Source organism: Bos taurus, chromosome 17 (genome assembly GCF_002263795.3).
Source record: "Bos taurus isolate L1 Dominette 01449 registration number 42190680 breed Hereford chromosome 17, ARS-UCD2.0, whole genome shotgun sequence".
Classification (NCBI taxonomy): Eukaryota; Metazoa; Chordata; class Mammalia; order Artiodactyla; family Bovidae; genus Bos; species Bos taurus.
This window is the reverse complement of record NC_037344.1, coordinates 11,870,353-11,883,853: the sequence shown is the minus strand read 5'-3', so window position 1 is coordinate 11,883,853 and position 13,501 is coordinate 11,870,353. Positions and strand designations below refer to the sequence as shown.

General features: G+C 37.9%; 1 protein-coding gene across 7 annotated transcripts in view; it reads right to left on the bottom strand.

Moving 5' to 3' along the window:
* SLC10A7 (solute carrier family 10 member 7) overlaps positions 1–13,501 on the bottom strand; it is a 322,601-nt gene that overhangs the window by 207,820 nt on the left and 101,280 nt on the right. For 4 of the 7 annotated variants that reach the window (XR_003029939.2, XM_010813719.4, XM_024977431.2 and 1 more), the window contains one exon: positions 3,792–3,830. The exons of the other annotated variants lie outside the window; for them this stretch is intronic. Coding sequence is in view for 3 of the 4 variants with exons in the window: in XM_010813719.4 (XP_010812021.2) it covers positions 3,792–3,830 (39 nt within the window). In the remaining variant the exon portion in view is untranslated. The remainder of the gene's footprint in view (positions 1–3,791; positions 3,831–13,501) is intronic. 7 annotated transcript variants of the gene reach the window in all.

Below are 13,501 nucleotides of genomic sequence, written 5' to 3'. Positions count from 1 at the left end.
TAGGTAAAGAATCTGCCTGCAATGCAGGAGACACAGGAGATGCCAGTTCAATTCCTGGGTCAGGAAAATCCCCTAGAGAAGGGAATGGCTGCCCTCTCCAGTATTGTTGCCTGGAAAAGCCCATGGACAGGGAAGCCTCATGGGCTAAAGTCTAAAGGGTAGCAAAGAGTTTGACACGACGAGCTTCTAAGCATGTACTCACAATATCTGATAATCAACAAGGATGCCCAAAGAGTTCTTTCTTCAATAATTCATCTTATAAAAGCCTTTCATTCAAAGTTTTAATGTAATCTGAAGGAAACAGCCTTCTCAGACTCTATGTTGCAAATACAAAAGAAATAGTCACTCAAAACCAGAGAACAATCACTGAATCAGTATTTCAGAATTATAGGGCTTGGTCGCAGATAACCTGTTTCTTCATTTTATGAATGTCCATGGTCATGCAGCAACAATCCATGGTAGAACTTGGACGAAACCTAGGCCAGTTATTTCTACTATATCATTCAAGCATTTTATATAGATTATCCCATTTAATCCTTACTTCAACTGTACAGTTTATCATTACCTCATTTTATATATAGGGAAGGTTTTGTGGTTAGAATAGTATTCAGTCAAGTAAGGATTTAAAATCCAGACTGTCTAATTCAAGAATCCATGCTACTATCCATAATCCTAAATTTTAAGGATAGATGGATGCTTTTCATATGTAAGAAAATATTCTAAAAACCACTCTAACAAATACCACCCTTTAGGAGTAACAAAATAAAACATGCAGGTTATAGTTTGGAATTTTCTTCCTCTGAAATAAGCCCAACTCAAGCACCAACTTCTCCCTGAAGCCATCTCATATTATTCAATGGAGCTTAATCTCTTAATTGAAACACTTGACAGTTGTTGTACACTGCTCTTTTGCAGAAAGGACTAGCTGTCTCTTATACATTCTTTTTTCTTAGTTAAAGAAATCCAATTTATAGCCCTTAGCAAATTGCCACATGCCCCAACCTCTCCAGTGGCTAGGTAGGACCATAAGGCTAAGTTCTACAATAAGATATTACTACAAGTATGGTGTTGGAATTCCAGGAATGCTGTTTAAAGAAAGCAGACTTAGGTTTCAGGAGAGCTCTTTCACGCTTTCCCAAGGTAAAGCCCTTGCTATTCAGGCTGGAGCTCCAGCAGCTATCTTGGACCATGAGGCTATGGATCCTGGAGGAGAAAGCTCTTTCTGACCATACCACACTTGGACAGCCTCCTTCCAAATTTTACATAATAGAGAAACAAACTTTTATCTTGTCCAAGTCACTATTATCTTTTTTTCAGGTAAATAAGCTGAATCTAACTAACTGATTTAAGTTCTAACTGATTTAGTTCAAACTTGCATATAGTTCATAAGGTTTGTTTGTAGCTATGCTGGTGCTGCTGCTAAGTCGCTTCAGTCGTGTCCAACTCTGTGCGACCCCATAGACAGCAGCCCACCAGGCTCCCTTGTCCCTGGGATTCTCCAGGCAAGAACACTGGAGTGGGTTGCCATTTCCTTCTCCAATGCATGAAGGTGAAAAGTGAAAGTGAAGTCGCTCAGTAAGTGTCCAACTCTTCGTGACCCCATGGACTGCAGCCTACCAGGCTCCTCCGTCCGTGGGATTTTCCAGGCAAGAGTACTGGAGTGGGGTGCCATTGCCTTCTCCAGCTTATAGCTATAGAGAAGAACAAAAAAGTGAAAATATAATTATTTCTCTTATAACACTGGAACAAAACATCTCCAGTCCTAACTTTTATTCTCAACCCTTCTGGTAATTTTCAGCTTTGGGAAAGAAAAAGGAAGGAAAGTAAAAAAATGGATCGATTCTGCCTCTCTGCCACTGCTCACACCTTTTCCTCTCCTTTCTTCTTTACTACCTAAGTCCTATCACACTTCAAGGTCCAACAGCAAAATTGTTTCTGTCCAACCTTTCAACTCAGAGTTCATATCTGACAATCATATATCATCTACTAACATCTTTTGTTTGATTTCTTAGCTTTTTGTATTTCTTCTTCTGTGTTACCTTCATAGAAGAGTGGGATGATGTCATATTTTTTTGCAACTCTACAGCTTCAGAAAACTACCTCTGTGTGTAAGAGATCAATAAACACTTCTGATTGACTCATTAATACAAAGGTAAAGAGATGAAAAAGAGCAAAAGACTAAGGAGTGAGAATGCATGACTTTTTAAAAATGAAAGAGCATAACAGAAACCCAAAAGAATCCCTAGACCAAGTTCGACTTCATTGAATTTTATGAAAGAATTCGGCCTGGTAGAACACACATCATGATATATTTATTGTTCATACAGTCAATGCACAGCTCAAACTGTACTTAGTGAGCTTGTCCTCCAACTGAGGGACTGTATTTTGCTTTAGTTATTCAGACAATTGCCTCAAAGTTATTTTGAGGCATTTTAAAGAGTAAGGGATCCAGCTTAAGAAACCATGTTTTATTAGTGGATATATATGAACCCAACCATATTAAAAAAAACTGGCTTCCAACAAGGACATATCTTACAGACAGTATGTTATCAATTGTGACAACATTCAGAAAATAATACTTGGATACGTGAAATAATGACCACAAAATATTACTGAGTCTAAAATAAGTGGCTCCAGAGATCATTTTCATTAAATAGACTATTATCTCTCTTCTAAAACCCAATAATAAGAATACACCATGGAGAATAACATTACTACTTCTTTAAAAATAAGGTAGAATCTAAGCATGTATTTCGCAGAAGGTCACCACTAGAAGCTCTGTAACATGGGGACATTACAAGTTACACAGCACCGTGCAGAATTAACACCACGGAACATGTTTTAAAGCTTCAACTACATTTAAAAACGTAAAATAACCAGTGACATAAAGAACATTTTAAACAGAGGTAACTGATATTTTGCCTAGACTCATGAACCAGTTTATCTACCTCACTGATTCCATTCTCAATTTTTTGTAAATCACTGCACCCCATCCCTATTAGTGAGCTATATATCTAAATATATAGCATTCTAATTTGTTTTCATGAATTTTGAGCCAAGTTTTAGGGAGGGTATAAATAAAACCCTCAACTGACAGAAAACTCAGCTTCTTTCTCAGTCTTCCATAACACAAACCAAGTCTTTGTCATATCATCTATTTCAGAGATAATGATTAAAAAACACTAAATTAGGATTGTCCTTATAATTACAATAGTTCTACTTATGAAAAATGAACTATTTTAATCTTTTTATATACAACTTATAGTTCACATGTCAAAAACACTGTATTTTCTTGCAAATGACTCGTTAGTTATTTCCTCATTTCAAATGTTCACATAGATTTCTCAGAAGTATCTAAGACAGTAGCTTCTTTGACAGGGAAATGTACAAAATAAATGACATGTCCACAGTTAATTAGCATTCCCTTTCTGACCAGCTGGGTCATGCTTCCTTTTCAAAATCCTCAGTCCCACTGATACAAAATAATAATAATCTAAAAGACCTCATTAAATGATCAATATATTAACATAACCTCTATAAGGAGACACATAGTGTTTTAATTGATTCCTTGAATCCATTAAATGGAAGATTAAACCCAAGCCTCCAAATTATATTATAAGAGAACATTTATTTATTAACTAATTGTCTTTACAGTGTGGAGAATGATACATAACAGGATTCAAGATTTTATATTTAACCAAATTTTTAAAAAATGTCTGATTTTCACTAAATCTTTCATACAAACATTACAACAAAAGTTATAAAAGACAAATTAAATCATGTTTACTTACCAAAAAACTTCCAAAGGCTGAATTAAATATTGCAGCTGCCTATAGAGAAAATAAATGGGGGGAAAAAACTCACTGAAAGTAAATAGGAAAAGGAAAAGCAAAAACTATCATTCTCCCATCCCCTCAATATTCAAAACCTTAAAACACTGACTCTGTAAAGCAAAGTTAGTCACTGCTTACAATAATTGCCAATGGCCTGTCGTTTACTAAGATAGATGAACTGCAGCTTAGGAATTCATAAATAATGGGTCTCAAAAGCAAGCCAAAAAGGCTTGCCATGAGATGCTTTGAACCTATATGATAGTACTAAAGAACGATCACCAACAGCAAATCAAAGCCTTGTTGTTATTGATTTTGCTACTTGAGACTTAAAACAATCACAGGTTGATTTATTCACCCAAAAAAAGAAAGAAAGAAAAAAAAAAAAGAAGCAGCAGCAAAAGGAAAGAAAGGAAGGAAGAAAAGAAAGAAAGAAAATTCAAATTATTGGAAAAGGAATACCAGAATTGTAACGCAAACAAACATGAACTACTCTTCATCAGAAAGCGTAAGTCCCATGAGCTACACTCATACAGTGAGATCTGCAGTTATCATACAACACACGTTAGAAATGTGAACAGTTGTTAAGCCCATGGAAGTTATTGCTACACCATTAATTCTAAAGTAGAAACAGGCAAGAAAAACTCCATTTGGTATTCAAAATTTGAAGAAGAAATATTTGACTTTGTGCTTACCTAAATATCCCGGGAATATATAGTAAGTTCTTAGCTTTAAATCAATCACTATATTCCATGAAGCTATACCTGAATTTCTGAGAGCTTCTCACGTGACTCCAAAAAGATAAAAACTTGTATAATATCCAATTTGATGGGGGAGAAAAGGAGAGAAAGAAAAAAATAATAAAAGGCAGAAGGAGGGGTAGAGAAAACCCATTGACATCTCCTGTAGATCCAGAGCAGAATTAAATTAAATTAATCATCACAGACACTAGCAGCCACATTGTAGTAAGAAGAGGATGTCAGTTTAGCCAAGTTTGAATAAGGTCCAAAGCCAAGCTAAGAGATGTAGCTGAAAATGCCTTCTGCTCCAGAAGAGGATGCAATGGGAGTGCATGGGTAATGAGATCCTTGGCTCCAGAGAGCTTAGCTCTCCTATTCAAGTTCATAATTAATTCAAAGCTTTGATAATTTCATTAGATTTCTCCTTTGCTGGCCTTATCAATAAAAGATGGCACTGGACCACTGCTCCTCTGTGGCATCAACACAGACTCAGCTACAGACCAGGGAAACCTCTGCTCCCTGGCAGGGACAATGGCATATGGTCTTCTGTGTTGTACAGGGAGCAGAGGGAAGAAAAAAAAGATTTGGCTAAATAAAACATCACAGATGACAAAGGTAAACTATAGTAACATATTTAATGCAGCTTCCTGGAATCCCACTTTGGAATGATTCAAGAAAAAGTTTTATGTGTGGAGAAAAATAAGTAAAAGTGAATAAACAAATGAGTTGTGGAGAGATCAACAGGGAACTCTGCCTTCCTTTCTATAAAAATGCACCTTTCCCACAATGTTTATTTCTAGACTCTATCTTATGCTTAGAACCAGTTTCTATTTTTAGTAAATGGATGAGATATTCCCATTTGGATTCCTCTTCTTTCAATTTTTTTCTTTTCAGGGCCTTTTGCCAATCTTATACTAGGATCACTAATGGTTTTTCTCCAGCATTACAAAAAACACGTGGAACATCAGAAGGAAAAAGACTGGGAAGTCAAAGTAAACTAAGTATCAACTATGACTCATCAGATCAAACTGCCATTCTACCACTCCATCCTGTTCTTTTAACCCAAACCCAAGCAATATATTTTATGCGGATTGACTATATTCCCACATTTTATAAAATGGTGGTGATGACAGTGATGAGATATCTGAGGTATCCAAAGATGCTGCAGGCCATCGTCTTAGCTGTTTTCCTGACAGCAATGATGGATTTGAAATCATTCACCATGCAGTGGGCTCCGATAACCATTGGTGATACAGCTGACTGAGGTTCCGGGTAAATAGAGAGCTTTTAATTGATATATAAAGACATGCCTATCCCTTGACTTGAAGAGGAATTTCCAGCATGAAGTGCAAAGCTGTCCATGCACATGTCTCCGTCCATCTCATTTATGCTTCAAAATTGATCTTCTGACAGCGCCAAACCACTTGTGATTCCCTGCACTCATGCTGTTCCTTACCTCTTTGCTCTTTGGCCTGGCATGCCTTTCTGCCTTCCTCGACCCAGGGAACGCCCATGTATTTTAGCGACTCAGCTTAGGCACTGTCATTCCAAGAAGCTTCCAGTCACCTCCTCCAACACACATACATCCACACTTCTGGGTGGCCTGAGTGTCCCCATGCTCGCTGCCACAGCATCCTACAATTCAACTCAGTTCTGACACAATCTACCTGGAAACAGCATCAGATTCCCTGGGTTAAGGACTTAGGACCATAAGACGGTCCCCATCTCAGACACCAATCAAGTCAGATTCCCCGGGTTAAGGATTTAGGACCATAAGACGGTCCCCGTCTCAGACACCAATCAAGTCAAGGTTGTCACCTGTGCTTCTGACCAACTGGTTCTAAATCAGAGCTTCCCATGACCAGTCCAGTCTAGCTTGATTAATTTGCTAGAGCAGCTCACAGAACTCAGGAAACCAACTTACTCACTACATTACTGCTTTATATTATATTACATAATTATTTTATATTTTAAAAGACCATAACTCAGGAACAGCCAGAGGGCAAGGTACGGGGAAAGGGCTTGGCGCTGCCATGCCCTCTGATCACACTCCTCTCTCATCGCGTCCAGTGCTCACCAACTCAGAAGCTCTCAGAACCCATCCTTTAGTTTTCTATGGAGGCTCCATTACAAAGCATGATTGATTTAAACACTGGCCTTGGGGACTGAACCAAATAGTTCAATGAACCAATTCATTGGTGGCTGGATTGACTGGCGAGTTTAATGACTGAACTCCAGCCCCACTGCCCACCCCAAGAGATCCAACCTTCTCATCTCTGATCCTCTGGCAAGCAGCCCCAGTCCCAGGTTAGCTAGGGCCTTTCCAGAAGTCTCCTGATTAGCATAACCAAGGACATGTTGCCAACTCTCTTCACTTCAGAAATCCAAGTGTTTTAGGAGCTCTGTGCCAGGAATATGTATTACGTATTTCTTATTGTAATCATGAGGTGAAGTAGCTCAGCTGGGTCCAGGCTCTTTGTGACCCACCAGGCTCCTCCGTTCATGGAATTTTCTGGGCAAGAATATTGGAGTGGGTTGCCATTTCCTTCTCCAGGGAATCTTCCTAACCCAGGGATCGAACTCTGGTCTCCCCCATTGCAGGCAGACTCTACCATCTGAGCCATGAGGGAATCCCTGATTGTAATCATACCACACTCCTATTGTGTAAATGTATAGGTACACACACACACACACACACATATACACAGATAAGAATGAAAAACACTGTTTTCTAAAGGGATCACAAAAAACCCCCTTCTTAACTACGGTTAAATTGGAAGGGAACTGAGTGGAGGTCATTTTTTGCATTTTGTTCTGTCCCCCTCCCCTTTTTTTTCTTTTTAACATTTTAAATTTCTATTTCTGAGCAAGAAGATGCTGAACCATTTATTGCTTGCATTTTAAATCTCTTTGTGTTAAAAAAAATGTATACATGTTTTATTTTTAAATAAGATTTCGATTTCTAGTTTGCACAATTGTGATAACTCTGCTGCCTGACAAGCTGGAGGCTGAGAACTCTCTAGAACACACACCTGTACTGGGTGTATGAGAAGCCCCAGGATGAACAGAGGGCATCTTCTACATGTGTCTGTAGCGTGTAAATACTTGGTTTTGAAAATAAACCAAAAATGCGTTTTTATTTTTATATCCAAACAAACATGGCTATGTACAAGTTTCATGTCCTAAGATCAAACATGAGCCACCAAAGACAATTTGTTCTGAAAGGAGGACCCTCCAGGATATATGACCAGACTCTCTTAGGATATGAGTTTTCTGGAAGCCATACTGGAGAGGATCCGCTTATTTTTAAACAGAGGATTTCATTTATTATCTCATTTGCTAGAATCAACTTAATTACTCATTCCCCCTCTAGAATGTTTCATCACAAGAAGAATTTTGCCTAATATGTACAAGATTGTCTCATCACTGGCTAGAACAGCATCTGACTTGTAGTAAATCCAATAAATATTACTGAATCAAAGAATGAATGAACCAGCTTTTGGCTTTGTTGATTTTTGCTATGGTCTCTTTTGTTTCTTTTGCATTTATTTCTGCTCTAATTTTTAAGATTTCTTTCCTTCTACTAACCCTGGGGTTCTTCATTTCTTCCTTTTCTAGTTGCTTTAGGTGTAGAGTTAGGTTATTTATTTGACTTTTTTCTTGTTTCTTGAGGTGTGCCTGTATTGCTATGAACTTTCCCCTTAGGACTGCTTTTACTGTGTCCCACAGGTTTTGGGTTGTTGTGTTTTCATTTTCATTCGTTTCTATGCAAATTTTGATTTCTTTTTTGATTTCTTCTGTGATTTGTTGGTTATTCAGCAGGGTGTTGTTCATCCTCCATATGTTGGAATTTTTAATAGTTTTTCTCCTGTAATTGAGATCTAATCTTACTGCATTGTGGTCAGAAAAGATGCTTGGAATGATTTCTATTTTTTTGAATTTACCAAGGCTAGCTTTATGGCCCAGGATGTGATCTATCCTGGAGAAGGTTCCATGTGCGCTTGAGAAAAAGGTGAAGTTCATTGTTTTGGGATGAAATGTCCTATTAGCCAGACTCATCAAGAAACAAAGGGAGAAAAATCAAATCAATAAAATTAGAAACGAAAATGGAGAGATCACAACAGACAACACAGAAATACAAAGGATCATAAGAGACTATTATCAACAATTATATGCCAATAAAATGGACAACGAGGAAGAAATGGACAAATTCTTAGAAAAGTACAACTTTCCAAAACTCGACCAGGAAGAAATAGAAAACCTTAACAGACCCATCACAAGCACGGAAATTGAAACTGTAATCAAAAATCTTCCAGCAAAAAAAAGCCCAGGTCCAGACGGCTTCACAGCTGAATTCTACCAAAAATTTAGAGAAGAGCTAACACCTATCCTGCTCAAACTCTTCCAGAAAATTGCAGAGGAAGGTAAACTTCCAAACTCATTCTATGAGGCCACCATCACCCTAATACCAAAACCTGACAAAGAACCCACAAAAAAAGAAAACGACAGGCCAATATCACTGATGAACATAGATGCAAAAATCCTAAACAAAATTCTAGCAATCAGAATCCAACAACACATTAAAAAGATCATACACCATGACCAAGTGGGCTTTATCCCAGGGATGCAAGGATTCTTCAATATCCGCAAATCAATCAATGTAATACACCACATTAACAAATTGAAAAACAAAAACCATATGATTATCTCAATAGATGCAGAGAAAGCCTTTGACAAAATTCAACACCCATTTATGATAAAAACTCTCCAGAAAGCAGGAATAGAAGGAACATACCTCAACATAATAAAAGCTATATATGACAAACCCACAGCAAACATTATCCTCAATGGTGAAAAATTGAAAGCATTTCCTCTAAAGTCAGGAACAAGACAAGGGTGCCCACTTTCACCATTACTATTCAACATAGTTTTGGAAGTTTGGGCCACAGCAATCAGAGCAGAAAAAGAAATAAAAGGAATCCAAATTGGAAAAGAAGAAGTAAAACTCTCACTATTTGCAGATGACATGATCCTCTACATAGAAAACCCTAAAGACTCCACCAGAAAATTACTAGAACTAATCAATGATTATAGTAAAGTTGCAGGATATAAAATCAACACACAGAAATCCCTTGCATTCCTATACACTAATAATGAGAAAACAGAAAGAAAAATTAAGGAAACAATTCCATTCACCATTGCAACGAAAAGAATAAAATACTTAGGAATATATCTACCTAAAGAAACTAAAGACCTATATATAGAAAACTATAAAACACTGGTGAAAGAAATCAAAGAGGACACTAATAGATGGAGAAATATACCATGTTCATGGATTGGAAGAATCAATATAGTGAAAATGAGTATACTACCCAAAGCAATTTATAGATTCAATGCAATCCCTATCAAGCTACCAACAGTATTCTTCACAGAGCTAGAACAAATAATTTCACAATTTGTATGGAAATACAAAAAACCTCGAATAGCCAAAGCGATCTTGAGAAAGAAAAATGGAACTGGAGGAATCAACCTACCTGACTTCAGGCTCTACTACAAAGCCACAGTTATCAAGACAGTATGGTACTGGCACAAAGACAGAAATATAGATCAATGGAACAAAATAGAAAGCCCAGAGATAAATCCACGCACATATGGACACCTTATCTTTGACAAAGGAGGCAAGAATATACAATGGATTAAAGACAATCTCTTTAACAAGTGGTGCTGGGAAATCTGGTCAACCACTTGTAAAAGAATGAAACTAGAACACTTTCTAACACCATATACAAAAATAAACTCAAAATGGATTAAAGATCTCAACGTAAGACCAGAAACTATAAAACTCCTAGAGGAGAACATAGGCAAAACACTCTCTGACATACATCACAGCAGGATCCTCTATGACCCACCTCCCAGAATATTGGAAATAAAAGCAAAAATAAACAAATGGGACCTAATTAAACTTAGAAGCTTCTGCACATCAAAGGAAACTATTAGCAAGGTGAAAAGACAGCCTTCAGAATGGGAGAAAATAATAGCAAATGAAGCAACTGACAAACAACTAATCTCAAAAATATACAAGCAACTCCTACAGCTCAACTCTAGAAAAATAAATGACCCAATCAAAAAATGGGCCAAAGATCTAAATAGACATTTCTCCAAAGAAGACATACAGATGGCTAACAAACATATGAAAAGATGCTCAACATCACTCATTATCAGAGAAATGCAAATCAAAACCACTATGAGATACCATTTCACACCAGTCAGAATGGCTGCGATCCAAAAGTCTACAAATAATAAATGCTGGAGAGGGTGTGGAGAAAAGGGAACCCTCTTACACTGTTGGTGGGAATGCAAACTAGTACAGCCACTATGGAGAACAGTGTGGAGATTCCTTAAAAAACTGGAAATAGAACTGCCTTATGATCCAGCAATCCCACTGCTGGGCATACACACTGAGGAAACCAGAAGGGAAAGAGACACGTGTACCCCAATGTTCATCGCAGCACTGTTTATAATAGCCAGGACATGGAAACAACCTAGATGTCCATCAGCAGATGAATGGATAAGAAAGCTATGGTACATATACACAATGGAGTATTACTCAGCCATTAAAAAGAATACATTTGAATCAGTTCTAATGAGGTGGATGAAACTGGAGCCTATTATACAGAGTGAAGTAAGCCAGAAGGACAAACACCAATACAGTATACTAACGCATATATATGGAATTTAGAATGATGGTAACGATAACCCTGTATACGAGACAGCAAAAGAGACACTGATGTATAGAACAGGCTTATGGACTCTGTGGGAGAGGCAGAGGGTGGGAAGATTTGGGAGAATGGCATTGAAACATGTGAAATGTCATGTATGAAACGAGATGCCAGTCCAGGTTCAATGCACGATGCTGGATGCTTGGGGCTGGTGTACTGGGATGACCCAGAGGGATGGTATGGGGAGGGAGGAGGGAGGAGGGTTCAGGATGGGGAAAATTAAAAGAAAAAAGAAAAAAAAAAAATAAACACAGACGTGACTAAATATACTGGAGGCACTAAATATTCAGGATGCCCTAACTATATTCAAGGATTTTATTCATCATCCATTGGTGGTACTCATTCTGCCCTCCCATCTTCTCTGTCCAAAAGGTACAAACCAACCCATGGCTTCCCTTCAGGTTACTCAGCAAGCTCCAGCTACAGCTAGTTGTCCTGGTCCCTGTGTGTCTGCAGTACAGCAAGTGTCATTGATCCAGAGCATCACCCATCTGTGGGCTTATCTGCTCAAACCTAACTTTTGGTCCTCATAACCACACCTCTGGAGCAGAGACTGATGTGGCATAGAGAGATGGAGACTACAAACGCTGCATATCCTGAGATTTCAGTTGTATGGCCTTTTCATTCTGTGTGTACTAGATAGCTTATACCTAACTTACTCCAGCTCTTTCCTCTCGTTTCTCAGTGTGCCTTAATTTGATTTAGTAAATCATGTTATTTGAACGTCTTAAAAAAAAAAAAAAAGAATGAATGAATAATTCTTATGTCAACTAAATGCCCTGAACAGTAACATTTTCAATATTAACTCAGCAACCCCATGTGCCAAGTATATACCTTAATGTAATCATGTTTGATGGATAATTTGACCAATGCTAAATAAAAAAGCTAGAACTGAGGTGGGGTTTTTTTTTTGGTGGTTTTTTAATACTGAGTAGATTGACTCCCTTTATATTACACATTTTTAGATAATATATTGCTTTTAGTATCATATTTACTTGCTATATGGTATTTTACTAATGTTTAATATATATTACTGCATGTCTTTATTAAATTATTTTGGAAAATTGAGCAAGTTCAATAACAAATTAATTTCTTCACAACATACTTGGAATTATTTAAAATAAAAAGGTAAATTAAAAAAGTGGGGGGGGGGACTTCTCTGGTGGCTCAGTGGATAGGATTGTGCCTGCCAATGCAGGGGACGTGGGTTCGATTCCTGGCCCAGGAAGATTCCACATGCCTTAGAGCAACTAAGCCCATGCTCCACAATTACTGAAGCCCAAGGGCTCTAGGGCCCAGGAGCTGCAACTGTCGAAGCCCACACACCCCAGAGCCGCACACGGAAAATACCAAATCTGAGTGGAGCAACTCCTAAAGCCCATGCATCTAGAGCCTGAGCTTTCCAACCAGAAAAGCCAAAGCAAGGAGAAGCCCACACTGCAATGAAGAGTAGCCTCCGCTCACTGCAACTGGAGAAAGCCTGGGCGCCCAAACTAAGTGCAACCAAAAATAAATAAAACTTCTTTAAAAGAAACAAGGACTTTCCTAGTGGCCCAGTGGTTAAGACTCTGTGCTTCCAATGCTGGGGGCACAGGTTCAATCCCTAGTCAGGGCGCTAAGATCCTGCATGTCACATGGCATGGCCAAAAATACAAAAGAAAAGAAAATAGTAGCTTAAAAAAAAATAACAACAGGAAAAAAATTGAACAGCATGGGAACAGAGAGTTTTCTAATTCAGGAAAACAAGCATTTGCATTGTTGAATGCCTTTAAATATTATGAAGTCCTACCTGACAGTAAGCCCAAAACTTCACCTTCTGAAACTGCTGTGCATGACCGTATTCCATGCTCTGGAGTTACATAAACATGTGGTCCGTTTATAAAATGACTGCATTCCAAATGTATGACACTGTTGCGTCTTACCCAACTCTTCTCCTCATAAAACTGTATCTACAATTTTCATAATTCTGGAACAATCCCTCTCTTCTTCTTTCCCTTATCAGTCTACTAAATTTAAAAAAAAAATGAGACCCAGCATTTATAGTCAGTATGAATGATCTGTTGCAAATTAATTTATGAAACTTCTGGTGTTTGCTGTTGCATAACCTGCTTCCTTCCTCAGTCAACATACACAGCAATGCTTCCCAAAATGC